General features: G+C 49.5%; 1 protein-coding gene across 2 annotated transcripts in view; it reads left to right on the forward strand.

Moving 5' to 3' along the window:
* Window positions 1–26,326, forward strand: part of LOC140424188 (ribosomal protein S6 kinase alpha-5-like) — a 201,724-nt gene that overhangs the window by 139,805 nt on the left and 35,593 nt on the right. For both annotated transcript variants that reach the window (XM_072507844.1, XM_072507846.1), the window contains 3 exons: window positions 5,124–5,227; window positions 7,342–7,492; window positions 16,814–16,972. In XM_072507844.1, the coding sequence (XP_072363945.1) occupies window positions 5,124–5,227; window positions 7,342–7,492; window positions 16,814–16,972 (414 nt within the window). The remainder of the gene's footprint in view (window positions 1–5,123; window positions 5,228–7,341; window positions 7,493–16,813; window positions 16,973–26,326) is intronic.

Consider the following 26,326-nt stretch of genomic DNA (forward strand, 5'->3'; position numbering starts at 1 on the left):
AACCCGGGATCCATCTGGGCGGCAGATGTTCGCTTGGCCTGGACTGCCCTCCGACCGCCCGGTCCCTCTGCTGCTCCTACCTCCACCTGCTGTACCGGGACGGCTGTGTTGTGCGCACCAGTGAGTGTACCAGGCGCCTCATCACTAAAGTGCCCAACCGTGGCGAGTGTTTCTGCGATGGTGGAGGGTGTTGGTGACAGCAGTGGCGTTGTGTCGTGCTCTTCGTCCCACTCTGACTCCATGGCACTTTGGGGTGGGGGGTTCGTCTCCACCCATCCACTCTGAGTCACTGTCCGGTATTTCGTCTTCCCGGGTAGTGCTGTCCCGGGTAGTGCTGTCCCGGGTAGTGCTGTCCCGGGTAGTGCTGTCCCGGGTAGTGCTGTCCCGGGTAGTGCTGTCCCGGGTAGTGCTGTCCCGGGTAGTGCTGTCCCGGGTAGTGCTGTCCCGGGTAGTGCTGTCTCGGGTAGTGCTGTCCCGGGTAGTGCTGTCCCGGGTAGTGCTGTCCCGGGTAGGGCTGTCCCGGGTAGGGCTGTCCCGGGTAGGGCTGTCCCGGGTAGGGCTGTCCCGGGTAGGGCTGTCCCGGGTAGGGCTGTCCCGGGTAGGGCTGCCCCGGGTAGGGCTGCCCCGGGTAGGGCTGCCCCGGGTAGGGCTGCCCCGGGTAGGGCTGCCCCGGGTAGGGCTGCCCCGGCTCGGATGTGACGGGGGCCTGTGGCTGCCCCCCTCATCGCTGGGTGGTCGCTCCCGCACGTGACGGGGGTATCGTCTCCCTGTTGCTCCAGGTCTCTCCGTCTCCCGTGGTGTGCGAGGGGCATCCTGCGGGCGTCGCATGCTGGAGGGTCCGGGTCTCTCGTCTCCCGTGGTCTCCGAGGGGCATCCTGCGGGCGTCGCATGCTGGAGGGTCCGGGTCTCTCCGTCTCACGTGGTCTCCGAGGGGCATCCTGCGGGCGTCGCATGCTGGAGGGTCCGGGTCTCTCCGTCTCCCGTGGTCTCCGAGGGGCATCCTGCGGGCGTCGCATGCTGGAGGGTCCGGGTCTCTCCGTCTCCCATGGTCTCCGAGGGGCATCCTGCGGGCGTCGCATGCTGGAGGGTGCGGGGGTCTCTCCGTCTCCTGTGGTCTCCGAGGGGCATCCTGCGGGCGGTGTGCATCTGCGGGGATGGGTGCCTGGACGTTTGGTCCTGCGATACACAATGAAGCATGCATGGTTAGACATCAGGCAGTGATCAGGTGATACGGGGAAAGGGGGATATAGGGGAGGGGGGATATGAGGACGGGCTGTTGGTGGCTCACTTGCTCGTGGGCCCACGACCTCTGCATCAGCAACCCTCAGGTCCGCCAGCCAGTTCCAGGGCCCTTTCCTCGTGTAAGGTCAGTGACCTCTCATCAGCGGGGCCTCCTCCAGTCCTCACATGCTCCCTATTGTTGCGTGCGCGCTTCTCCTGTTGCGGGGGGGGGGGGGGGTGGCAGGGGTAAAAGGCAACAGTGTTAGGCAGGTATATGAATGCACGCCATCGGTTGCGCGTGCATTGCAGAGGTTAAGGTTAGGGCTGGATTCACTTGGGGATATGGGGGATATGGGGAGGGGGGGATATGGGGGAGGGGGGGATATGGGGGAGGGGGGGGATATGGGGGAGGGGGGGATATGGGGGAGGGGGGGGATATGGGGGAGGGGGGGGATATGGGGGAGGGGGGGCTATGGGGAGGGGGGGATATGGGGAGGCTCACCCTGCCTGCTCTGACGAGGTCGTTCACCTTCTTGTGGCACTGGGTGCCTGTCCGTGGTGTCAGGGCCACAGCGGTGACGGCCTCTGCCACTTCCCTCCCACAGACGCCGGCTGTGGCGTGGGGCAACTCTGCGGCCGTGCCCGGGATACAGGGCGTCCCTCCTCTGCTCCACCGCGTCCAGGAGCGCCTCCACATCGCGTGACTCGAACCTCGGGGCTGAGCGACGGCCAGCCATCCAGTCGGGTGTTGCGGTCGGGTGTTCTGGTCGGGTGGGGGGGAGCTGCGCGGCCTTATGAGCCGTCACGCCGTGCAGCGCGTATGACGCTGCACGGCGTGAACCACTGCGCAAGCGCGGATCCCGTTACGTCGCTGCTAGCCCATTTCGGGCCGGAGACTATCGTCCCATTTTTATGACGTGACGCAAGTGGGATTTGCGCCGTTTTTTGCGCGATCGGCGGACTTTCCGCCGATAACGGAGAATTTCGCCCCCTGTCTTTTAACTTTCTGCCTAGCTCCCTGAACTCCTGCTGCAGGACCTCATGCCCCTTCCTGCCTATGTCGTTAGTACCAATATGTACAACGACCTCTGCCTGTTTGCCCTCCCCCTTCAGGATGCCCTCTACCCGTTCGGAGACATCCTGGACCCTGGCACCAGGGAGGCAACATACCATCCTGGGAATCTCTTTCACGTCCACAGAAGCGCCTATCTGTGCCCCTGACTATCGAGTCCCCTATTACTATTGCTCTTCAGCGCTTTGACCCTCCTTTCTGAACATCAGAGCTGGCCGTGGAGCCACTGCTCTGGCTGCTGCTGTTTTCCCCTGATAGGCTATCCCCCCCGACAGTATCCAAAGGGGTATACCTGTTCGAGAGGGGGACAACCACAGGGGATTCCTGCACTGACTGCCTGCCCTTTCTGGTGGTCACCCATTTCTCTGCCTGTACCTTGGTGTGACCACATTTATATAGTCAGTAAAGCAAAAACAACTCTCGTTTGACAGGTCCCCAGGGTGGAGGCTGATGGTTCCTCACCTCTGCCGCCTCCGCGTGAGTGACTGCCCTGTCCTCTGGCCACACAGTCACCTCCAGGGCATACTCCTCGAAGGAGGTGAGGATTCTTAAGTCCGACACCCCTCCACTGGTCTGGGCCCTCTCCCGACTATTATGGAGAGCATTTCCTGAGGGGAGACAGAGGCGGAATTGTTAGCCCACACATGTGGTTCACAGTGGTGGGAGGGGAGTGTGGAAGGAGGGTTGGGGGCTGAAGGAGGGGTGGAGGGAGGGTTTGAAGGCATAGGTAGGTGGAGGGAAAGTTGGGTGTTGCATGGAGAGTTGGGGGGGGTGGATGCTCCCTTGTTTGCTGGGGGGGGGGGGGGGTTGCACTGGTGTCTACTCACTCGTGCTGCCCGGTGTAGGTCATTAACCTTTTTTCGGTACTGGAGGCCAGTCCTCCTGGTCACACTCCCCGAGCTCACAGCACCGCCACCTCATCCTTGGGTGTTGCATGGAGAGTTGGGGGGGGGTGGATGCTCCCTTGTTTGCGGGCGGGGTGGGGGGGGGGGGGGGCGCTTGCATTGGTGTCTACTCACTTGTGCTGCCCGGTGTAGGTCGTTAACTTTTTTTTCGGTACTGGAGGCCAGTCCTCCTGGTCACACTCCCCGAGCTCACAGCACCGCCACCTCATCCCAGGCAGCATGGCTGCCCAATGGTTCACCCCTCCCGTTTCCTCAGGGGAACAGGACATCCCTCTTGGCCTCCACCGCGTCTAGGAGCCTCCCCAGATCAGCGTCTTCAATCTTGAGGCCGTCTCCTCGGTGCCATTATTGCGAGCTGGCTGGGGTTGGCTGAACAAGTGCAGTTTAAGTGCTGCTCGACCTTGTTAGTGGGGGGGCTGGCGAGCACAGTCCCAGCGAATCAGCTGCGAGCCTTCATTTCCTGCAAGAAACCCATGAGGCCTTGTTAAGTGGACCAATTAACGTTGAATTGCATTGTCGGCCTCGGTGGGCTGAGCACCGGGAAACACGCGTCAATTCCCGCTCATTGTTATACTTTGAATTTTTTTCCAGAGAATCATGCCCTCTGAAGTTTAATTCCTACAGATAAGTACATTGTTGTTAGGGATCTTTAAAACGATAAATTGTTTTCTGGTTTTCCTTTTTTGCCTCACTTTTTCTTCTGTCTCTTGTATCTCTTATTTCTCTCCTTGTACCCAATTTCATCCACTCTAGTTTGCCCTCCTTCGGCATTTGTTTCTTTCTCGATCCTTAAATTTCATTGGTGAAGGACCTGGATTGTTGGTTCTGTCGTTCTGTAAGGACCTGGGTGGGATGCCCCGTTGCCCTCATCGTGTTTTTATCATTTCACACCTGTCGTAACCTTACAGGGCAAAACATTTAAGCTAAAAGGTGAGGGGGGGAAAGCGTAGCTAATGGACACGCTATAAAATGTCCCATTCTCGTACGTTTTGTCCATAAATAATGTATTGTATTTAAAATTGACAACATACCAGCAATTAGTAAAATTAAAGATATCTTTTCGTGATATACGGCGCAAAATTATCTGATTATCCCACAGGATGTCTTTGATGCGCCCTATTTCAGCATCAGGCTTGAATACAGAGCAAATGGCTTGGGCCCTATTGACAAGGTTGTTGATGAAGACAGTGCTATAGTGCATGCATAGTGAAATGCTGAGCCCTCATCTGAGATTACTGATGGAAATGCATGTTATGTGCAAATGAAATGGAGACTGATGTTGTGCATCCATGTGTCCTTTTTCTCTCCCTCATACCCTGGAATCTGGTGCGTTCTGGAATTTAAGCAGAAAAAAAGTCTAATTTTGCTGAACACCTCTAATAAGTTTTGGGAAGTAGTGGTTCATTTTAGGCATGTTACTGTAACCTGCATTAAAATAGCTATCTATTAATTTGAGAAATCTTTATTTCTTGTTATTGTTGAAGAAAGAGCTAGTTTTTATATTTGTGCCTTTCACAACCTCAGGACATCCCAAAGCACTTTGCAGTGATTGTGTAGTCACTGTTTTAATTGAGGAGAAGTAGCAACCAGCTTGCACACTGCAAGCTCCATATAGAGCAATGCGATAATGATCCATTTTTTTTTTCTATTGGTTAAGGGATAAATATTGGTCAGGATAGCAGGGGAACTCTCCACCATTTCAACATGGAATCTTTTGCTTCTACCTGAGGCAAATGAAGCCTTGATTTAATGTCTCATCTGAAAGATAACACCTTCATCAATGTAACTCTCCTTCAGTACTGTACTGGAGTGTCAGCTTTATTTATATGTTGAAATCTACAGTGGGACTTGGACCCACAACATTTTGATGAAAATGCTACCACTGAGCCAGAACTGACACAAGTTATTTAATTGCTTCTCAACAGGCAGTTGATTGGTGGAGTCTTGGGGTCCTTGTGTATGAGCTATTGACTGGAGCGTCGCCTTTCACTGTGGACGGTGCAAAAAATTCTCAGTCGGAAATCTCAAGGTGGCGTTGATAGTATTTTTCATATTCTACAGAAATTACACTGTTGAACACAATGAAAAGAATGGCTCTGATGTACAATTTATTGAATAAAACATTATTGTTTTTTTACATTTAATCCCTTTGTCAAATGTACAGTCTGATTTTTCAACATTTTCACATTTGTTTTATTCAGATAGGAAGGAAGGGCAATCTGAGTTGCACAATTTTGTATGATCACTTTTAGTGCTATGGTGACATGTGCCCTTTTTGAATCAAGACAAATACCAGCACCATCATTAAGAAAACAATAATTCAAAAGAGCCCCAAATCAGGCATCATTAAGTTTGTGATTACTGAGGTTGTAATTCATGCTTCTTTCCTCTTCTGTTTGAATCTATTGCTTTGATTATCAAACTATATAATGCCTCAAGAAAAGCATTCTTTGAACTTTAAAAATATGCTACTGAAATCTTTATTTAAAAAACACTCTATTACGATTTCTGAAATATACCATCCACATTGCTTAAAGATGGGCTATTTTAGCTACCTTCTTGCAGAGTTAATTGTCTCAAGAGTAAGATTAACCAATTCAGGCAACCATCTCTTTCCTGTCAACAACCACAACTGAAGCTTTATTTCCAGTAATGTCCCAGAAAACACTGTGCCAACAGCTATTCCTGTAAAATATGATGTTTAAGGAGGAAAGGATTGCAGCAAATTGTTTTTTTCACACAGGATGTGAGATTGTAGCAGGATATACTGTACCTATTTCCACATGAGCTTGCAGTGGAGATAACATTCCTGCTGCAATTATTAATCTGAAACGGGTACAATTTGCCACAAGCTACCTTTACAACACCTATCAACAGACTATGCAAGGTTACACAGATCTCAAAAAGAAGCCAGAGATTCAGATCGAGCATGCATATTGAAACTATTTTACAATTTAAATCTGAACACGTAAAAAAACATAAGGTAACATAAGACTTTTTAAAAAAAAATTTAGAGTACCCAATTTTTTTTCCAATTAAGGGGCAATTGAGCGTGGCAAATCCACCACCATGCACATCTTTGGGTTGTGGGGGTGAGACCCATGCAGATACGGGGAGAATGTGCAAACTTCACACGGACAGTGACCCGGGGCCGGGAATGAACCCTGGTCCTCAGTGCCGTGAGGCAGCAGTGCTAACCACTGCACCACCGTGCCGTCCAGGTAACATAGACTTTGCATAATGAAACCACTGAGCCTTCAGCACTATTCATAAATTGCACAAGTATCTAATAATAGCTTTGGATCTGTATTCACTATATGTAACTGCATGCAAATTTTCACCATTCCAAATTAATTTTTTGTAATAGATTAATTTTTTATTTAAACTCCAGTTTCCCCATTTGTCTGAGTAGCATTTTTCATTCCACTGATGTTTGAGTTACAACACTAAATATTAACATTTTCTGTACTATACATTAATAAATTCACAGATGCATTTTACCAACTGCTTGAAGTTCTACGGTTTTCACACAAATGAATAAATGAGGATAGGAAAAAAAGTTTAAGTTTAAATTCATTTTTAATTGAGATTTACATTTTCCGGATTGAATAGATTTTAAAAATTCTTCTGTTTAAAGCCCATGTTGTGCACAAGTAGGGGAACATCACTTCCAATGATTTCCACACTGCTGAGTTCCAAATTTCAGGAATGGCCCTATCAGGAAGTGATGAATGAAGGTAGTGAACCTTCCTACATCGAAAGGGTTGGAGGTGGAGAAGTCACAGGAAATACAGCATACAGACATTTGCCAGGACTGCTTTGCATCACTCACAGTAGGAGCTTGGCACACAGCATTTTTCAGACTCAAGTTGGAAGGGAATCTTTACTTCCATGAACCAAAAAATTGTTATGGTGAAATGCCAAGCTATCACAGCTTCAAGCAAATTTGGAGGAACTATTAGCATTCATTATCAGTGGTAGCAAGTTTATCCTCAAAATATCAGATTGTTTTCCTTTATGTAAATTATATCAGCTTAATCTGACTAAATTTCCATTCTAAATATTGCAGATGTTTCATTCTTGTTCATTGTGGAAATGTCTTTCAAATACAAGTCTTGAAATAATAATTGTATTCTTTCTTAGGCGAATCTTAAAAAATGACCCTCCATTCTCTGTGGAGATGCAGCCCACTGCCAAGAATTTAATACAGAAACTGTTGATGAAAGATCCTAAACAAAGGCTTGGTTCAGGGCCAACTGGAGCTGGAGAGATAAAATCTCATGCCTTTTTCCAGGTGCTGTATCACTCAGAAATTACTCCAGTTTAAAAAAAAACTTATTTTATTACAAACATGTATCAAAGCAGGTTACAGCAAATAAACACCCCGGGAAACATACTTCCCAACAATCAACTATACAGTCTGTACAAATTTTTCCCCCCCTGCGACGAATAGCTCCTCGAACATGGTCACAAACATCCCCCACCTTTTCTTAGATTCCCCTGCTGAACCCCTTAACTCATACTTTTTTTTAAAAAATAATATTTTATTGAAAATTTTTGGTCAACCAACACAGTACATTGTGCATCCTTTACACAACATTGTAACAATACAGATAATAATGACCTTTTTAAATTTAAACAAAAACAACAACAAATAAATAAATATTAAATAACAAAAAATAAAAACTAGCCCTAATTGGCAACTGCCTTGTCTCAGGCCACACCCCCCCCCCCCATCCCTCCCCCCCCCCCCCCCCCCCCCCCCCCCCAAGTCCTGGGCCGCTGCTGCTGCCTTCTTTGTTCTCCCCTATCTATCTTTCCGCAAGATATTCGACGAACGGTTGCCACCGCCTAGTAAACCCTTGAGCCGACCCCCTTAGGACGAACTTAATCCGCTCTAACTTTATGAACCCCGCCATATCATTTATCCAGGTCTCCACCCCCGGGGGCTTGGCTTCTTTCCACATTAGCAATATTCTGCGCCGGGCTACTAGGGACGCAAAGGCCAAAACATCGGCCTCTTTCGCCTCCTGCACTCCCGGCTCTTGTGCAACCCCAAATATAGCCAACCTCCAGCTTGGTTCGACCCGGACTCCTACTACTTTCGAAAGCACCTTTGTCACCCCCATCCAAAACCCCTGCAGTGCCGGGCATGACCAAAACATATGGGTATGATTCGCTGGGCTTCTCGAGCACCTCGCACACCTATCCTCCACCCCAAAAAATTTACTGAGCCGTGTTCCAGTCATATGTGCCCTGTGTAATACCTTAAACTGAATCAGGCTTAGCCTGGCGCACGAGGACGACGAGTTTACCCTGTTTAGGGCATCTGCCCACATCCCCTCCTCAATCTCCTCCCCTAGCTCTTCTTCCCATTTCCCTTTTAGTTCGTCCATCATAGTCTCCCCTTCGTCTCTCATTTCCCTATATATATCCGACACCTTACCGTCCCCCACCCATTTCTTTGAGATGACTCTGTCCTGCACCTCTTGTGTCGGGAGCTGCGGGAATTCCCTCACCTGTTGCCTCGCAAAAGCCCTCAATTGCATGTACCTGAATGCATTCCCTTGGGGCAACCCATATTTCTCGGTCAGCGCTCCCAGACTCGCAAACTTCCCATCCACAAATAGATCTTTCAATTGCGTTATACCTGCTCTTTGCCACATTCCATATCCCCCATCCATTCCCCCCCGGGGCAAACCTATGGTTGTTTCTTATCGGGGACCCCCCCAGTGCTCCGGTCTTTCCCTTATGTCGTCTCCACTGTCCCCAAATCTTCAGTGTAGCTACCACCACCGGACTCGTGGTATAGTTCCTTGGTGAGAACGGCAATGGGGCTGTCACCATAGCCTGCAGGCTGGTCCCCCTACAGGACGCCCTCTCTAATCTCTTCCACGCCGCTCCTTCCTCCTCTCCCATCCACTTACTCACCATTGAAATATTAGCGGCCCAATAATACTCACTTAGGCTCGGTAGCGCCAGCCCCCCCCTATCCCTACTACGCTGTAAGAATCCCTTCCTCACTCTCGGAGTCTTCCCGGCCCAAACAAAACCCATGATACTCTTTTCTATCCTTTTGAAAAAAGCCTTCGTGATCACCACCGGGAGACACTGAAACACAAAAAGGAATCTCGGGAGGACCACCATCTTAACCGCCTGCACCCTCCCTGCCATTGACAATGCTACCATATCCCATCTCTCGAAATCTTCCTCCATCTGTTCCACCAACCGCGTCAAATTTAGCCTGTGCAATGTGCCCCAATTCTGAGCTATCTGGATCCCCAGGTAACGAAAGTCTCTTGTTACCTTCCTCAACGGTAGGTCTTCTATTTCTCTACTCTGCTCCCCTGGATGCACCACAAACAGCTCACTCTTCCCCATGTTCAATTTATACCCTGAAAAATCCCCAAACTCCCCAAGTATCCGCATTATTTCTGGCATCCCCTCCGCTGGATCCGCCACATATAGTAGCAGATCATCCGCATATAAAGATACCCGGTGTTCTTCTCCTCCCCTAAGTATTCCCCTCCATCCCTTGGAACCTCTCAGCGCTATCACCAGGGGCTCAATCGCCAGTGCAAACAGTAATGGGGACAGAGGACATCCCTGCCTTGTCCCTCTATGGAGCCGAAAATATGCCGATCCCCGTCCATTTCGTGACCACACTCGCCACTGGGGCCCTATACAACAGCTGCACCCATCTAACATACCCCTCTCCGAACCCAAATCTCCTCAACACTCCCACAGATAATCCCACTCCACTCTATCAAATGCTTTCTCGGCATCCAGCGCCACTACTATCTCCGTTTCACCCTCTGGTGGGGCCATCATCATTACCCCTAACAACCTCCGTATGTTCGTGTTCAGCTGTCTCCCCTTCACAAACCCAGTTTGGTCCTCATGAACCACCCCCGGGACACATTCCTCTATTCTCATTGCCATTACCTTGGCCAAGACCTTGGCATCTACATTGAGGAGGGAGATTGGTCTGTAGGACCCGCATTGTAGCGGATCCTTTTCCTTCTTTAAAAGAAGCGATATCGTTGCTTCTGACATAGTCGGGGGCAGTTGTCCCCTTTCCTTTGCCTCGTTGAAGGTCCTCGTCAGTAGCGGGGCGAGCAAGTCCAAATATTTTCTGTAAAATTCAACTGGGAATCCGTCCGGTCCCGGGGCCTTTCCCGTCTGCATGTTCCTAATTCCTTTCACCACTTCTTCTACCGTGATCTGTGCTCCCAATCCCATCCTTTCCTGCTCTTCCACCTTGGGAATTTCCAGCCGATCCAAAACTCCATCATTCTCTCCCTCCCATCCGGGGGTTGAGCTTCATACAATTTTTTATAAAATGTCTTAAACACTTCATTCACTCTCTCCGCTCCCCGTTCCGTCTCTCCATCTTCGTCTCTCACCCCCCCTATTTCCCTCGCTGCTCCCCTTTTCCTCAATTGGTGTGCCAGCAATCTGCTCGCCTTCTCTCCATATTCATACTGTACACCCTGCGCCTTCCTCCATTGTGCCTCTGCAGTGCCTGTGGTCAGCAAGTCAAATTCCACATGCAGCCTTTGCCTTTCCCTATACAGTCCCTCCTCCGGTGCTTCCGCATACTGTCTGTCCACCCTCAAAAGTTCTTGCAACAACCGCTCCCGTTCCTTACTCTCCTGCTTCCCTTTATGTGTCCTTATTGATATCAGCTCCCCCCTAACCACCGCCTTCAACGCCTCCCAGACCACTCCCACCTGAACCTCCCCATTGTCATTGAGTTCCAAGTACTTTTCAATGCATCCCCTCACCCTTAAGCACACCCCCTCATCCGCCATTAGTCCCATGTCCATTCTCCAGGGTGGACGCCCTCTTGTTTCCTCCCCTATCTCCAAGTCTACCCAGTGTGGGGCATGATCCGAAATGGCTATAGCCGTATATTCCGTTCCCCTCACCCTCGGGATCAATGCCCTACCCAACACAAAAAAGTCTATGCGTGAATAGACTTTATGGACATAGGAGAAAAACGAGAACTCCTTACTCCTTGGTCTACTGAATCTCCACGGGTCCACCCCTCCCATCTGCTCCATAAAATCCTTAAGCACCTTGGCTGCTGCCGGCCTCCTACCAGTCCTGGACTTCGACCTATCCAGCCTTGGTTCCAACACCGTGTTAAAGTCTCCCCCCATTATCAGCTTTCCGGTCTCTAGGTCTGGGATGCGTCCTAGCATTCGCCTCATAAAATTGGCATCGTCCCAATTCGGGGCATACACGTTTACCAACACCACCATCTCTCCCTGTAATTTGCCACTCACCATCACGTATCTGCCCCCGTTATCCGCCACTATAGTCTTTGCCTCGAACATTACCCGCTTCCCCACTAATATAGCCACCCCCCTGTTTTTCGCATCCAGCCCCGAATGGAACACCTGCCCTACCCATCCTTTGCGCAACCTAACCTGATCTATCAGTTTCAGGTGCGTTTCCTGTAACATGACCACATCTGCTTTAAGTTTCTTAAGGTGTGCGAGTACTCGTGCCCTCTTTATCGGCCCGTTAAGCCCCCTCACGTTCCACGTGATCAGCCGAGTTGGGGGGCTTCCCACCCCCCCCCCCCCACCCCCCCCCCCCCCTTGCCGGTTAGCCATCATCTTTTTCCAGCTTCTCGCCCAGTTCCCACGCGGCTGTATTTCTCCCAAACGGTGCCCCCCCCGCCCATCCTTTCCCGTACCCACTCCCCCCTTTCCCCAGCAGCAGCAACCCAGTAATTCCCCCCTCCCCCCCCGCTAGCGTAATTACTCCCCCCATGTTGCTCCCAGAAGTCAGCAAACTCTGGCTGACCTCGGCTTCCCCCCGTGATCACGGCTCGCCCCGTGCGGCGCCCCCTCCTTCCTGCTTCTCTATTCCCGCCATAATTATCATAGCGCGGGAACCAAGCCCGCGCCTCTCCCTCGGCCCCGCCTCCCATGGCCAACGCCCCATCTCCTCTCCCTCCCCACCTCCCCCCATCACCACCTGTGGGAGAAAGAAAAGTTACCATACCGCAGGATTAATCATACAATCCCTCTTCGCCCCCCCCCCCCCACTCGTCCCGCCACTTTGTCCAAACGTTCATTTTCGTAGTCCAATCATTCCAATTTTTCTTCTACAATAAAAGTCCACGCTTCATCCGCCGTCTCAAAGTAGTGGTGCCTCCCTTGATATGTGACCCACAGTCTTGCCGGTTGCAGCATTCCAAACTTTATCTTTTTTTTGTGAAGTACCGCTTTGGCCCGATTAAAGCTCGCCCTCCTTCTCGCCACCTCCGCACTCCAATCTTGATAGACGCGGATCACCGCGTTCTCCCATTTACTACACCGAGTTTTCTTCGCCCATCTAAGGACCATTTCTCTATCCTTAAAACGGAGAAATCTCACCACTATGGCTCTGGGAGCTTCTCCTGCTCTCGATCCTTGCACCATAACTCGGTATGCTCCCTCCACCTCCAACGGACCCGTCGGGGCCTCCACTCCCATTAACGAGTGCAGCATCGTGCTCACATATGCCCCGACGTCCGCCCCCTCCACACCTTCAGGAAGGCCAAGAATCCTCAAGTTGTTCCTCCTTGCGTTATTTTCCAGTGCCTCCAACCTCTCCACAGATCGTTTCTGGTGTGCCTCCTGTATCTCCGACTTCACCACCAGGCCCTGTATGTCGTTTTCATTTTCTGCTGCTTTCGCCTTCACGACCCGAAGCTCCTGCTCCTGGGTCTTTTGTTCCTCTTTCAGCCCTTCAATCGCCTGTAATATCGGGGCCAACAACTCTTTCTTCATTTCCTTTTTTATCTCCTCCACGCAGCGTTTCAAAAACTCTTGTTGTTCAGGGCCCCATATGAAACTGCCACCTTCCGACGCCATCTTGGTTTCTGCTTGCCTTCCTTGCCGTTGTTCCAAAGGATCCGCTGCAATCCGGCCACTTTCCTCTCCTTTTTCCATCCGTGTCCAGGGGGAACACCCTTCTGGTTTACCACACGGTGTTTTCAGCCGTTAAAATTGCCGTTGGGGCTCCTATCAAGAGCCCAAAAGTCCGTTTCACAGGGAGCTGCCGAAACGTGCGACTCAGCTGGTCATCGCCGCACCCGGAAGTCCCCCTTAACTCATACTTTATCTTCTCTAACCGCAGGAAGTCGTACAGGCCACCCAACCTTGCTGCTACCCCCGGTGGCGATGCCGACCGCCACTCCAGCAAAATTCGTTGCCGTGCAATCAGACAGGCGAAGACCACGACATCGGCCTTCCTCCTCTCCATGAGCTCCGGCTTCTCTGAAACCCCCAAATATCGCCACCAAAGAGCCCGGGTCCACCTCCTCCTCCACTATCCTGGCTAAGACCGCGAACACTCCCACCCTGAATCTTCCCAATTTTTCGCAACCCCAAAACATGTTTGCGTGATTCACTGGCCCCCGCCCACACCTCTCACACTCATCTGCTACTCCCTGAAAGAACCACTCATTCTCGCCCGAGTCATATGCACCCTGTGCACCACCTTAAACTGTATCAGGCTCATTCTTGCACAAGAGGAGGTCCCGTTCACCCTTCGCAGTGCCTCATTCCATACTCCCCATTTGATCTTCCCTCCTAACTCCGTTTCCCATTTCTCCTTGATCTTCACCACCCGCTCACCTCCCTGCTCCACCAGCCACTATCCCCAATTTTTCCTTCCCCTTCCACATCCGGAAGCAGCAGTCACTCCAGCAGGGTGTATCCCGACAACCTAGGGAATCCCTTCCAGACCTTTCCTAACCTGCAGATACCTGAACTCTACCCCTCGTCAACTCTACCCTCTCCCTTAGCTCCTCGAGACTGGCGAACCCGTCCTCCAAATACAAATCCCTCACCTGGACCAGCCCCACTTCCCCCCGCCTATATACACTATCCATCCCTCCCAGCTCAAACCCATGATTCTCGCACAGCGGCGTTAGCACTGACATCCCTTCGATCCTAAAATGCCTCCTCAGCTGATTCCATATCTTCACCGTGGACTGCACCACTGGGCTCCCTGAATACCTACTCCGAGCTATTGGCGATGCTGCCGTCACCATAGCCCTCTAACTAGACCTCTTACAAGATTCCTCCTCCACCCTAACCCACTCTACCCTTTCCCCTTCCCACCACCGCTGCACCTTGTCCATATTCGCCACCCAAAAAAAATGAAGCAAGTTCAGCAACACCAACCACCCCTGCTGCCTCTGTCTCTGTAGCCAGGTCCTCCCCACCCTTGGCACCTTCCCCGCCAATACAAAGTCCGAGATGATCATGTCCACTTTCCGAAAAAAGGCCTTTGGTATAAAGATCGGGAGATCCTGAAAGATAAACATGAACCTCGGCAGTATATTCATTTTCACCACTTGGATCCTCCCCGCCAACGTAAAGTGCCGTGTATCCCACCTCCTAAGATCCTCCCTAGTCTCTTCCACTTATGGAGCCCCGTCCATTCCCTCGCTACCTGAATCCCCAAATATCTAAACCTATCCCTCGCTACTGTAAATGGCATCCCCTCTAAATTAGCCCACTGTGCCAGCTCATTCACCGGGAATACCTCGCTTTTCCCTACATTCAAACTTTCCCAACTAGCCCATAATCCTTCCCATACTCTCTAATGGATCCGAAACATACAGCAAGAGGTCATCGGCATAGAGCGACATCCAATGTTCCCTCTGTCCCCTCATAATCTCTCTCCACTCCGCCGACCCTCTGAGAGCCATCGCCAATGGCTCTATGGCCAGCGCACCCATGCCTCGTACCCCTGTGTAAGTCAAAACTTTGTGAGATCATATCATTCGTCCTCACCCTCACTCTTGGCGCCACATACAGCAAACGCACCCATGCCACAAATCTCAGCCCAAACTAGCTGCATTTTGGGTTTCCAGAATTTGTTTTCTTAACCATTACTCCACAGTATGGCTTTTCTTCTAGCAAGGCTGGGAGAGCTGTTCCCTCTTTAGTGTTTTAAAACAAACTGCAAAGCTATGAGAACTGCCTTCTCTCTCACTACGTATCTCCAACTGCAGTACAATTAGCTCAACTAACTTAGGCTTCTTTACAAGGCCTCAGTTACTAAGCACCCACTGAGAGTTTATTTACTCTTCACACCATGGCCTTCTCTAAGCACAATAGAATCACCGTTGTAATTGAAACCAACCCCACACATGCATGAATCTAACTATAGGTTTTACCCTTCCAGGCACAGAAACATTAAATTAAATCCACTTAAAACTATACCTTATTTCTAGTCTCTACCGATACAAGTATAAATCCCATAAAACTACCTTTGCTTTCCTAACAGTGCTTTCCTAACAGTGTATCTTTTATAAACATTGGTGTTTGTGATGTACTGTTTATTGACTCATTGTAAGTCCTAATAACTGGCTGCTTTAACCATGACCATATTGGTTAATACCTAAGGTTATTAGAATTAATTGAATTACTTCTGAAGCAGGATCAGTATGTAAAGTGGAATCTCTTTATCAGCACACTGTTTATTTCAGTATTTTTGAAGAACAAAGCTTTGAGTAAGATGTTGCCTCAGTGGAAATATTGTTTCTTTTTCTATTTGCATTGTATGCATCTTTGTTTCGACATTGAAATTATTGCTGGATAATAAAACAAAATTATTTTTTGGCCACAGTTATTTGCATGTTGAATTGGGGATCCCTGTCTGCTGCTGGTGTTTCCATGGTGCTGACATTGCAATCTATTTTAGCAGATAATAAACATGCAGTTGCCTAGGAAGTTAATTATACACGATGATTAAAGCACACTTGCACACTCTGGTTTCCATCTTGGCATTTTGTCAACAAATACCCAAAAGGTTAAGTGCACATGCATACATCATGAATATGAGTATTCAGATCAGATGCTGAACAGTAGTGTATTATTCATTTTTAATTACTAACCATAGCTGAAATTATACGCATCATTTTTAATTGGCCACAGGTGGTGACTAACATATTGGACAACACTGGGTATGAACAAAGTATTCGTTGAGGATTATGGAATATAAATCAAAATTGGTGTTCTTGGCATAGAGCTATCCTCAGTGGTAGCTGCCAGCTTTCAGACAGATCCATTAACATTATTGGTCTAGTTCTGTGACCCATGCTTCTGTTCAGCAAATTCTGCCAGAAACACATTGGTAACTCACATGTTTCTCATGTTTTTATGTGGTAGGTGTTGTTTATAGATACATTTTGTAACTATCCATGTACAATTAAACCTTTGCATCTATTTCTTTAGATTGCTTGTTCAAAACAATTGTTGGGAAACAGAAGCATTATTCTAAATTATAAATTCATAGCTGTCTCTCATCTTGGCAACCAATATTGATCCATAAAGCAGCACCCAAAACAACAAAACATGTCATGTTACATTGCTACTCCTCTCGGTTCCTATTAAATAAGTTAGTAGTTGTGTGGGAGGTATTGACGATTGAAGAATGAAGCTAATACTACCTTACAATTTGTGAATATTAGTTTCTAAAAGATGGTTTTTCATATTTCATGTTGAACAACTTGTATTTTTAACTCTGCCTCAAATTCATATAATTTGAAATGGTTATTTATAGGCTTTCTCTAAATATATGTTTACAAATATGTCTTCAGGGCCTAAACTGGAGAGATTTAGCAATCAAGGCAATTAAACCTCCAGTCAAACCAGTTATCCGAAATGAACTAGATGTCAGCAACTTTGCAGAGGAGTTTACAAGAATGGATCCGGCCTATTCTCCTGCTGCCCTTCCTCAACATACAGATCTATTTAAGGTAGGTCAAAATATTCTACATCTGTATCAATAACCATTAAAGTATTTTCAGACGTTAAATAAAATCTTGATAAACCAATAAGTAGATAACGGAATTTTTGAAAAGATATGGGATAGAATTTATGATTGTTTACTTAGTAATCAACCAGAAAATTGACTATTGCCAATTTATATCATTGTTTGCACAGCAGTTAGACTGAAAAATAATGGTACTCAAGCAAAATGCTGTAGTTGCTGGAAATCTGAAATAAAAATACAATGCTGCAAGTGCTCAAACTGTAGAGAGAAAAACTTGAATTGCTGTTTCAAGTCTGACTTTTCATCAGAGCTGAAAACTAATGGTAACCTGGTAACAGTGTGATTTATGACAAATGCATGATTGAAAGGCTACCAAAAGGCATTAAGGTCATGGTGCTAACCGCTGCGCCACCATGCCGGCCTTACCAGGACTAGAGTTGTTACTGAGGTCACATCATGGGGGGGTGACCCTTCCTGACTGGTAGCAGTGCAATCACAGCCCTGATGTTGCTTCTACCATGTGAAGGGTGGGGTTGCCCATGGTCCATTCGATGCAGGAGGATGATGGTGACTTGCAGTGAGGACAGAGTATTGGTCCTCGAAGGTCTACTGCGAATGCCTGGCGGCTAAGGCAGCTTGTGAACTCCCGCTCTCCAGGGTAATCTCAGGGTGGTGACACACTGATCGACCCCTCTCTGCTGATACAGGCACTTTGTTAATTAGGGTAGCCGTTGAGGATCTGAGTCACTGGTGCCAGAGGAATGGTTCTCACAAGGGTTTAGCCAGTGAGTTACTCGTGCTGAACTCCGATTTCCTCAAATGACTGGCTTGTGTGGTGACCTTGGCCACTTTAGGGTGGGAGTGGGGGGCTCCTCATTAGCAGGGTGACACTACCATCACTGCATTATGTCAGTGTGAGGAGAAGCCAACCTATCAGCTGCCATCCTTGCAGACAGGAGATGAAGACAGCGCCATTCGGGAATGTCCAACCTTTGTGACAGATGGCAGGGCATACAATAATCAAATGAGAGCAGGGAGACATAGGGTGCAACAAGTGATTTTAATACACAATATAGGTGCTCACATACTAACATAAGGATGTAAGGCAGGTATTCAGGGAGCTAGGGTGGAATCTTAGAGCTAGAACAAACCGAGTTATTATCTCTGGGTTGTTACCGTGCCACGTGCTAGCGAGACGAGGAATATGGCGAGAGAACAGTTGAACACGTGGCTACAGGGATGGTGCAGGAGGGAGGGATTCAGATACCTGGATAATTGGGTCTCATTCTGGGGTAGGTGGGACCTCTACAAATGGGATGGTCTACACCTGAACCAGAGGGGTACCAATATCCTGGGGGGGGGGGGAAATTTGCTAATGCTTTTCGGGAGGGTTTAAACTAATTCAGCAGGGGGATGGGAACCTGAATTGTAGCTCCAGTGTACAGGAGGTTGAGAGTAGTGAGGTCATGAGTAAGGTTTCAAGGTCGCAGGAGTGTACCGGCAGGCAGGAAGGTGGTTTGAAGTGTGTCTACTTCAACGCCAGGAGCATCCGGAAAAAGGTGGGTGAACTTGCAGCATGGGTTGGTACCTGGGACTTCGATGTGGCCATTTCGGAGACATGGATAGAGCAGGGACAGGAATGGTTCTTGCAGGTTCCGGGGTTTAGATGTTTCAGTAAGCTCAGGGAAGGTGGTAAAAGAGGGGGATGGGTGGCATTGTTAGTCAAGGACAGTATTACGCTGGCAGAAAGGACGTTTGATGAGGACTCGTCTACTGAGGTAGTATGGGCTGAGGTTAGAAACAGGAAAGGAGAGGTCACCCTGTTGGGAGTTTTCTATAGGCCTCCGAAAAGTTCCACAGATGTAGAGGAAAGGATTGCAAAGATGATTCTGGATAGGAGCGAAAGTAACAGGGTAGTTGTTATGGGGGACTTTAACTTTCCAAATAGTGACTGGAAACGCTATTGTTCGAGTACTTTAGACGGGTCCCTTTTTGTCCAATGTGTGCAGGAGGGTTTCCTGACACACTGTGTAGTTAGGCCAATGAGAGGAGAGGCCATATTGGATTTGGTACTGGGTAATGAACCAGGACAGGTGTTAGATTTGGAGGTAGGTGAGCACTTTGGTGATAGTGACCACAATTCCATTACGTTTACTTTAGCGATGGAAAGGGATAGGTATATACCACAGGGCAAGAGTTATATCTGGGGGAAAGGCAATTATGATGCGATCAGGCAAGACTTAAGATGCATCGGATGGGGAGGGAAACTGCAGGGGATGGGCACAATTGAAATGTGGAGCTTGTTCAAGGAACAGCTACTGCGTGTCCTTGATAAGTATGTACCTGTCAGGCAGGGAGGAAGTGGTCGAGCGAGGGAACCGTGGTTCACTAAAGTAGTTGAATCACTTGTCAAGAGGAAGGAGGCGGCTTATGTAAAGATGAGATGTCAAGGTTCAGTTAGGGCGCTTGAGAGTTATAAGTTAGCCAGGAAGGACCTAAAGAGAGAGCTAAGAAGAGCCAGGAGGGGACATGAGAAGTCCTTGGCAGGTAGGATCAAGGAAAACCATAAAGCTTTCTATAGGTATGTCAGGAATAAAAGAATGACTAGGGTAAGAGTAGGGCCAGTCAAGGACAGTAGTGGGAAGTTGTGAGTGGAGTCCGAGGAGATAGGAGAGACGCTAAATGAATATTTTTCGTCAGTATTCACACAGGAAAAAGACAATGTTGTCGAGGAGAATACTGAGATACAGGCTACTAGACTAGACGGGATTGAGGTTCATAAGGAGGAGGTGTTAATAATTCTGGAAAGTGTGAAAACAGATAAGTCCCCTGGGCCGGATGGGATATATCCTAGGATTCTCTGGGAAGCTATGGAGGAGATTGCTGAGCCTTTGGCTTTGATCTTTAAGTCATCTTTGTCTACAGAAATAGTGCCAGAAGACTGGAGGATAGCAAATGTTGTCCCCTTGTTCAAGAAGGGGAGTAGAGCCAACCCCGGTAACTATAGACCAGTGAGCCTTACTTCTGTTGTGGGCAAAGTCTTGGAAAGGATTATAAGAGTTAGGATTTATAATCCTCTAGAAAGGATTAATTTGATTAAGGATAGTCAACACGATTTTGTGAAGGGTAGGTGGTGCCCCACAAACCTTATTTAGTACTTTCAGAAGGTGACCAAACAGGTGGACGAGGGTAAAGCAGTTGATGTGGTGTATATGGATTTCAGTAAAGCGTTTGATAAGGTTCCCCACAGTAGGCTATTGCAGAAAATATGGAGGTATGGGATTGAGGGTGATTTAGCGGTTTGGATCAGAAATTGGCTAGCTCTAAGAAGACAGAGGGTGGTGGTTGATGGGAAATGTTCAGCCTGGAGTTCAGTTACTAGTGGTGTACCACAAGGATTTGTTTTGGGGCCACTGCTGTTTGTCATTTTTATAAATGACTTGGAGGAGGGTGTAGAAGGATGGGTGAGTAAATTTGCGAATAACACTAAAGTCGGTGGAGTTGTGGACAGTGCGGAAGGATGTTGCAGGTTACAGAGGGACATAGATAAGCTGCAGAGCTGGGCTGAGAAGTGGCAAATGATTCATTTTAGAAGGAGTGACAGGAATACAGAGTACTGGGCTAATGGTAAGATTCTTGGTAGTGTGGATGAGCAGAGAGATCTCAGTGCCAATGTACATAGATCCCTGAAAGTTGCCGCCCAGGTTGATAGGGTTATTAAGAAGGCGTACGGTGTGTTAGCTTTTATTGATAGAGGGATTGAGTTTCGGAGCCATGGGATCATGTTGCAGCTGTACAAAACTCTGGTGCGGCCGCATTTGGAGTATTGCGTGCAGTTCTGGTCGCCGCATTATAGGAAGGATGTGGAAGCATTGGAAAGGGTGCAGAGGAGATTTACCAGGATGTTGCCTGGTATGGAGGGAAGATATATGAGGGAAGGATGAGGTACTTGAGGCTGTTTTCGTTAGACAGAAGAAGGTTAAGAGGTGACTGAATAGAGGCATACAAGATGATCAGAGGATTAGATAGGGTGGACAGTGAGAGCCTTTTTCTTCGGATGGTGATGGCTAGCACGAGGGGACATAGCTTTAAATTGAGGGGAGATAGATATAGGACAGATGTCAGAGGTAGATTCTTTACTCAAAGGTAGTAGGGTCGTGGAATGCCCTGCCTGCAACAGTAGTGGACTCGCCAACATTAAGGGCATTTAAATGGTCTTTGGATAAACATATGGATGATAATGGAATAGTGTAAATAGGCTTTAGATTGGTTTCACAGGTCGGCGCAACATCGAGGGCCAAAGGGCCTGTACTGCGCTGTAATGTTCTATGTTCTAAGTGCTCACGATGTAAAAATGCCTTATGTCACCATGCCCACGCTGTGATACTATTAATTTATTTTACCTTCCTAACCCTGCTGATATATCTTGGGTGTTTTCCAAGCTGAAGTGGAGGCGGCCTGCTGTCTGCCATGCTCTGTTGACTGAAATTACTTAGCAGGTACCCTTTGGAGGGCTGGGACCTGGAGGGTGCCAGTCTGCTTTTGGGAAGGAAGGGTATGGTGGTGCCACCCTTCTCGAAGCTATGTCAGTCACAAGAAGAGCGAGTCAAATGGGCTGGACACACCAGGGTCTCCTGGGTGGATGGCCCGGGCTTTGCACCAGTGGATCCTCTTCCCATGGATGCTTGAGGGTCCCTGGGTTCCTCCATGGGAATGTGGGTCAGCTGGAGTGAAATCCAGAAGCCCCGCCATTCTCTGGTGCTGGCACTCATGGATGCCAACGGGCGCCTGCATATGCAGTTAATGCCCAGGACTGTGGCATTCATGGTCTGAACCATGGAGTGGATATCCTCTGCCATGGATTGAATACCCTGCACCAAGGTCTCCACTGCAGACATTGTTGTGTTGGGCGCTCGGGATCTGTGGAACACGTACAGGTCACCATCACTTGAAATAGTGCAACACTATTTTATTGAGTCATTAACAGTTTAACATACTCTCACTGTGGGTTAACACGATACTAGCTTTAACTAAAGACCTTTGCCTTGTCCTAACCAGTCGATGCACTCAGCACATGGTGAATGTCTGTGCTGCAGGCTGTAAGCTCTGTCCTACTAGGAAGCTGCAGCTCGAATGAGCGGGAACTCTGATGCCCCCTGTCTTTATAGTGCGTGTGCTTTAACTGGTGATTGGCTGCGGTGTGTGTGTTGATTGGTCCCACTGTGTGTCCATCAGTGTGTGTGTGTGTGCACCATGATATACTGGTGTACATTATGACATCCCCCCCCCTTTTATAAAAGAATGTACATGTGTGGCAATAATTAGTGTACGGTGAGAATGTCCCTAACTGCGTGTGTGCGAAAGACATATTTACAGGACTATGTACATGAGAACTAAGCTATTTACATGGGAAGGTGCCTGATGCAGAAAAACAGTGTGCAACAAGAATAACGAGATGAGCACTATATACAAATCATGTAAACGATCAAACGGAAGAACAGAACAATTCAGAAAGTCTATAAGTCCACAAAGTTCACAAATTAAGTCCCTGAGGTGGGCGACGAATTCTGGTTGACCACCTCAAGGGTGGGTCGGGAGCCGCCGGCTGAGGAGCAGGCTGGACTGCGTCAGAGTGAGGAGGATGCAGAGTGACAGGGATCTCTGCATAGCCGATGGCAGGGTCAGCAGGAGGGTGAGGTGACAGTGGAGGATCACGTAGAAAGCATGGAACGAGACAAAGGGCGCATCGATTGCGGCGCAGAATGGAGCAATCCGGTAGATGAACCAGGAACGAACGGGGAGCCACCTGCCGAAGGACAACAGTGGTTGCAGACCAGCCACCACCTGGAAAATGGATGCGGACGTTGTCATCTGGAGCCAGAGCGGGGCGATCAGCTGCACGGGAGTCATGAGCCACCTTGTGCTATGCACGAGACAGCTGCATCAGTCGAAGGACCGGAACGTGGTCGAGGTCTGGGACATGAATGGACGGCACCGTCGTCCTCAGGGTACGACCCATGAGCAATTGGGCTGGCGACAGGCCAGTGGAACGGAGCGATAGGCCAGCAAGGCGAGGTCGAAATCGGACCCAACACCGGCAGCCTTGCAGAGGAGCCGTTTGACTATATGGACTCCCTTCTCCGCTTTGCCGTTGGATTGGGGGTACAGGGGACTGGATGTCACTTGGGCAAAATTGTACAGCCTGGCAAAGTTGGACCATTCCTGGCTTGCGAAGCAGGGGCCATTGTCCGACAGAACCGTGAGTGGGATGCCGTGTCGAGCAAAGGTGTCCTTACAGGCACAGATGACTGCAGACGATGTGATATTGTGCAACTGTATCACCTCCAGGTAATTTCAAAAGTAGTCCACGATCAGGACATAGTCTCTACCCAGTGCGTGGAACAGGTCGATGCCCACCTTGGTCCAAGGTGACGTGACCAACTCATGGGGCTGTAGGGTCTCACGTGGTTGGGCCGGCTGGAAGCGCTGACAAGTGGGGCAGTTGAGCACTGTGTTGGCTGTGTCGTCATTGCTGCCGGGCCAGTACACTGCCTCTCGGGCCCGTCGGCGGCACTTTTCCACGCCAAGATGGCCCTCGTGTAGCTATTCCAGGACGAGCAGGCGCATGCTATGTGGGATGACAATGCGGTCCAGTTTCAGAAGAACCCCGTCTACTACCGCCAGATCATTTCTGACGTTATAGAACTGAGGGCATTGGCCCTTGAGCCACCCGTCTGTTAGGTGGCGCATGACACGCTGTAGCAAAGGGTCAGCCGCCGTCTTGCGGCAGATTTGGACGAGGCGTTCATCCGTGGCAGGTAGATCGGAGGCCACGAAGGCCACATGGGCGTCAACCTGGCAGACGAATCCCGCTGGGTCATATGGAGTGTTGACGGCCCTGGAGAGAGTGTCAGCAATGATGAGGTCTTTGCCTGGGGTGTATACCAGCTGGAAGTCCTATCGCCGGAGCTTGAGAAGAATACGCTGGAGACGAGGCATCATGTCGTTCAAGTCTTTCTGTATTATATTGATCAGCGGCGATGGTCGGGGTCGACGGTGAATTGAGGAAGTCCGTACACATAATCGTGAAACGTAACCACACCGGTCAGAAGGCCCAGGCACTCCTTTTCTATCTGCGCGTAGCGCTGCTCCGTGGGGGTCGTGGCACGTGACGCATATGCAACGGGGGCCCATGATGAGGCCTCATCGCGTTGCAGGAGCACTGCCCCAATGCCAGATTGGCTGGCATCGGTCAAAATTTTGCTGGATCAAAGAAAGCGAAGACCGTGGCCGTGGTGAGTTTGGTTTTGAGTCCTCTCCATTCGCGCTCGTGGGCAGGGAGCCATTGGAAGTCTGTCATCTTCCTGACCAGGTTCCTGAGAGCCGTGGTATGAGAGGCGAGGTTAGGGATGAACTTCTCTAAAAAGTTGACCATGCCCAGAAATCGGAGGACCGTCTTCTTGTCCTCTGGCTTTTTCATGGCTGTGATAGCAGCCACCTTGTCCGCATCCGGCCGCACACCCAACTGGGAGATGTGGTCCCCTAGGAACTTGAGTTCCGTCTGACCAAAAGAGCATTTGGCTCTGTTGAGGCGGTGGCCCTGCTCATGTATACGTTTGAATACGCGCTGGAGGCGACTGACATGCTCCTGCGGGATGGTGGACCAAATGATTATGTCGTCGACATAGACGCGAACACCTTCAATGCCTTCCATCATTTGTTCCATAATCCTATGGAACACTTCTGAAGCAGATATGATCATAACGGCATCCTGTTGTAACAATATCTGCCAAAGGGGGTATTAAATGTACACAGTTTCCTGCTGGATTTGTCGAGCTGAATTTGCCACAATCCTTCTGAGGCGTTGAGTTTGGTGAAGAGCTTGGCGCGAGCCATCTCGCATGTGATCTCTTCGCGCTTGGGAATTGGATAATGCTCCCTCATGATATTGCGATTTAGATCCTTGGGATCAATGCAAATTCTCAATTCGCCAGAAGGCTTTGTTACACATACCATGGAACTGACCCTGTTGGTTGGTTCCGCGACTCTGGAAATCACTCCTTGGTCCTGGAGGTCCTGCAGCCTCTGCTTGAGCCAGTCCTTTGAGGGGTGCTGGGACCCTGCGAGGTGCGTGCACCACAGGCGTGGCATTCTGTTTCAATAAGATCTTGTAGTAGGTGTATGGGAGCGTGCCCATGCCTTCACAGACGTCGTGGTGCTGGTTGATGATGGTGTTGAGTTGCGCCCTGAAGTCGGTGTCCTGAAAGGCAGACATGTCATCAGGAGAGAGAGAGTGAGCTCTCTGAACTAGGTTCAACAGCTTGCATGCCTGCGCGCGAAGCAGGGAAGCTTTCGAGGAGCCCACGATTTCAAAAGGAAGGATGGCTTTGCAGGATCTGTGCGTCACTTCAAGTTGGCACGAGCCGCTGGCATCAATGGCATTGCCATTGTAATCCAATAGCTGGCAGGCTGATGGAAGGATGGCTGGTTTGACACGAAGGCTTTGGAAGTCAGATCGAAAAATAAGATTGGCAGAGGCACAAGTGTCCAGGTGGAATCGTATTTGGGACCGGTTGACCGTCAGGGTGGCACACCACTCATCCTCTGGATCGATGCTGTATACAGACAGCGGCTGGTGTCTTTGCTTCGGGGACACCCTGTTTTTTTGTAATGATACCGACTCGAAAAGGCGCCTTCAGGTCCTCGGTGTCACTGCTGTGTGGGAGGTCTGCATCGGACTCGGTGACCGTGGGTTGAATTGCCTGGACATTCCTGCGAGGCTGGCTGAAGTGATATGAATTGGTAGGCTGAGCTGCTCGGCATAAGGCAGCATAGTGGCCAAGTCTGCCACATCTTGGGCATTATCGAGATTTGGCAGGGCATTGCTGTTTTAAATGGGCGGAGATACAGTTGCCACTCGTCGTGGCGTCAGCACGTTCGCTGCGCCACCGCACGTTCGCTGCGCCACCGTGCATGCGCAGTGCGGTCGTGCCTGGTGCGCGCCTGCGCATTACGTTCTTCTACGTCATTGTCCCCTCGTTGGTGCGCACAAGCGCGGGAGTCCGCGTAGAGCGTGCGAAATGGCCGCCCTCATCCAGGCTGAGGCCCTGGAGTTGCTCAATTGCTTGGACCCGTTCCGCCCCGTGGGGACCTTGCCGCGCTGTTTCAGCCACTTGGATGTGGGAATACCGACTTGTGGCGTTTTCGTGTAGGACACAGGTCTCAATGGCGGTCGCTAGCGTGAGCTGCTTTACTTTGAGGAGCTGCTGTCATAGGGGGTCCGACTGAACACCAAAAACGATCTAGTCGCGTATCATGGAGTCGGAGGTGGGCCCGT

The sequence above is a fragment of the Scyliorhinus torazame genome, chromosome 1, assembly GCF_047496885.1.
Source record: "Scyliorhinus torazame isolate Kashiwa2021f chromosome 1, sScyTor2.1, whole genome shotgun sequence".
Classification (NCBI taxonomy): Eukaryota; Metazoa; Chordata; class Chondrichthyes; order Carcharhiniformes; family Scyliorhinidae; genus Scyliorhinus; species Scyliorhinus torazame.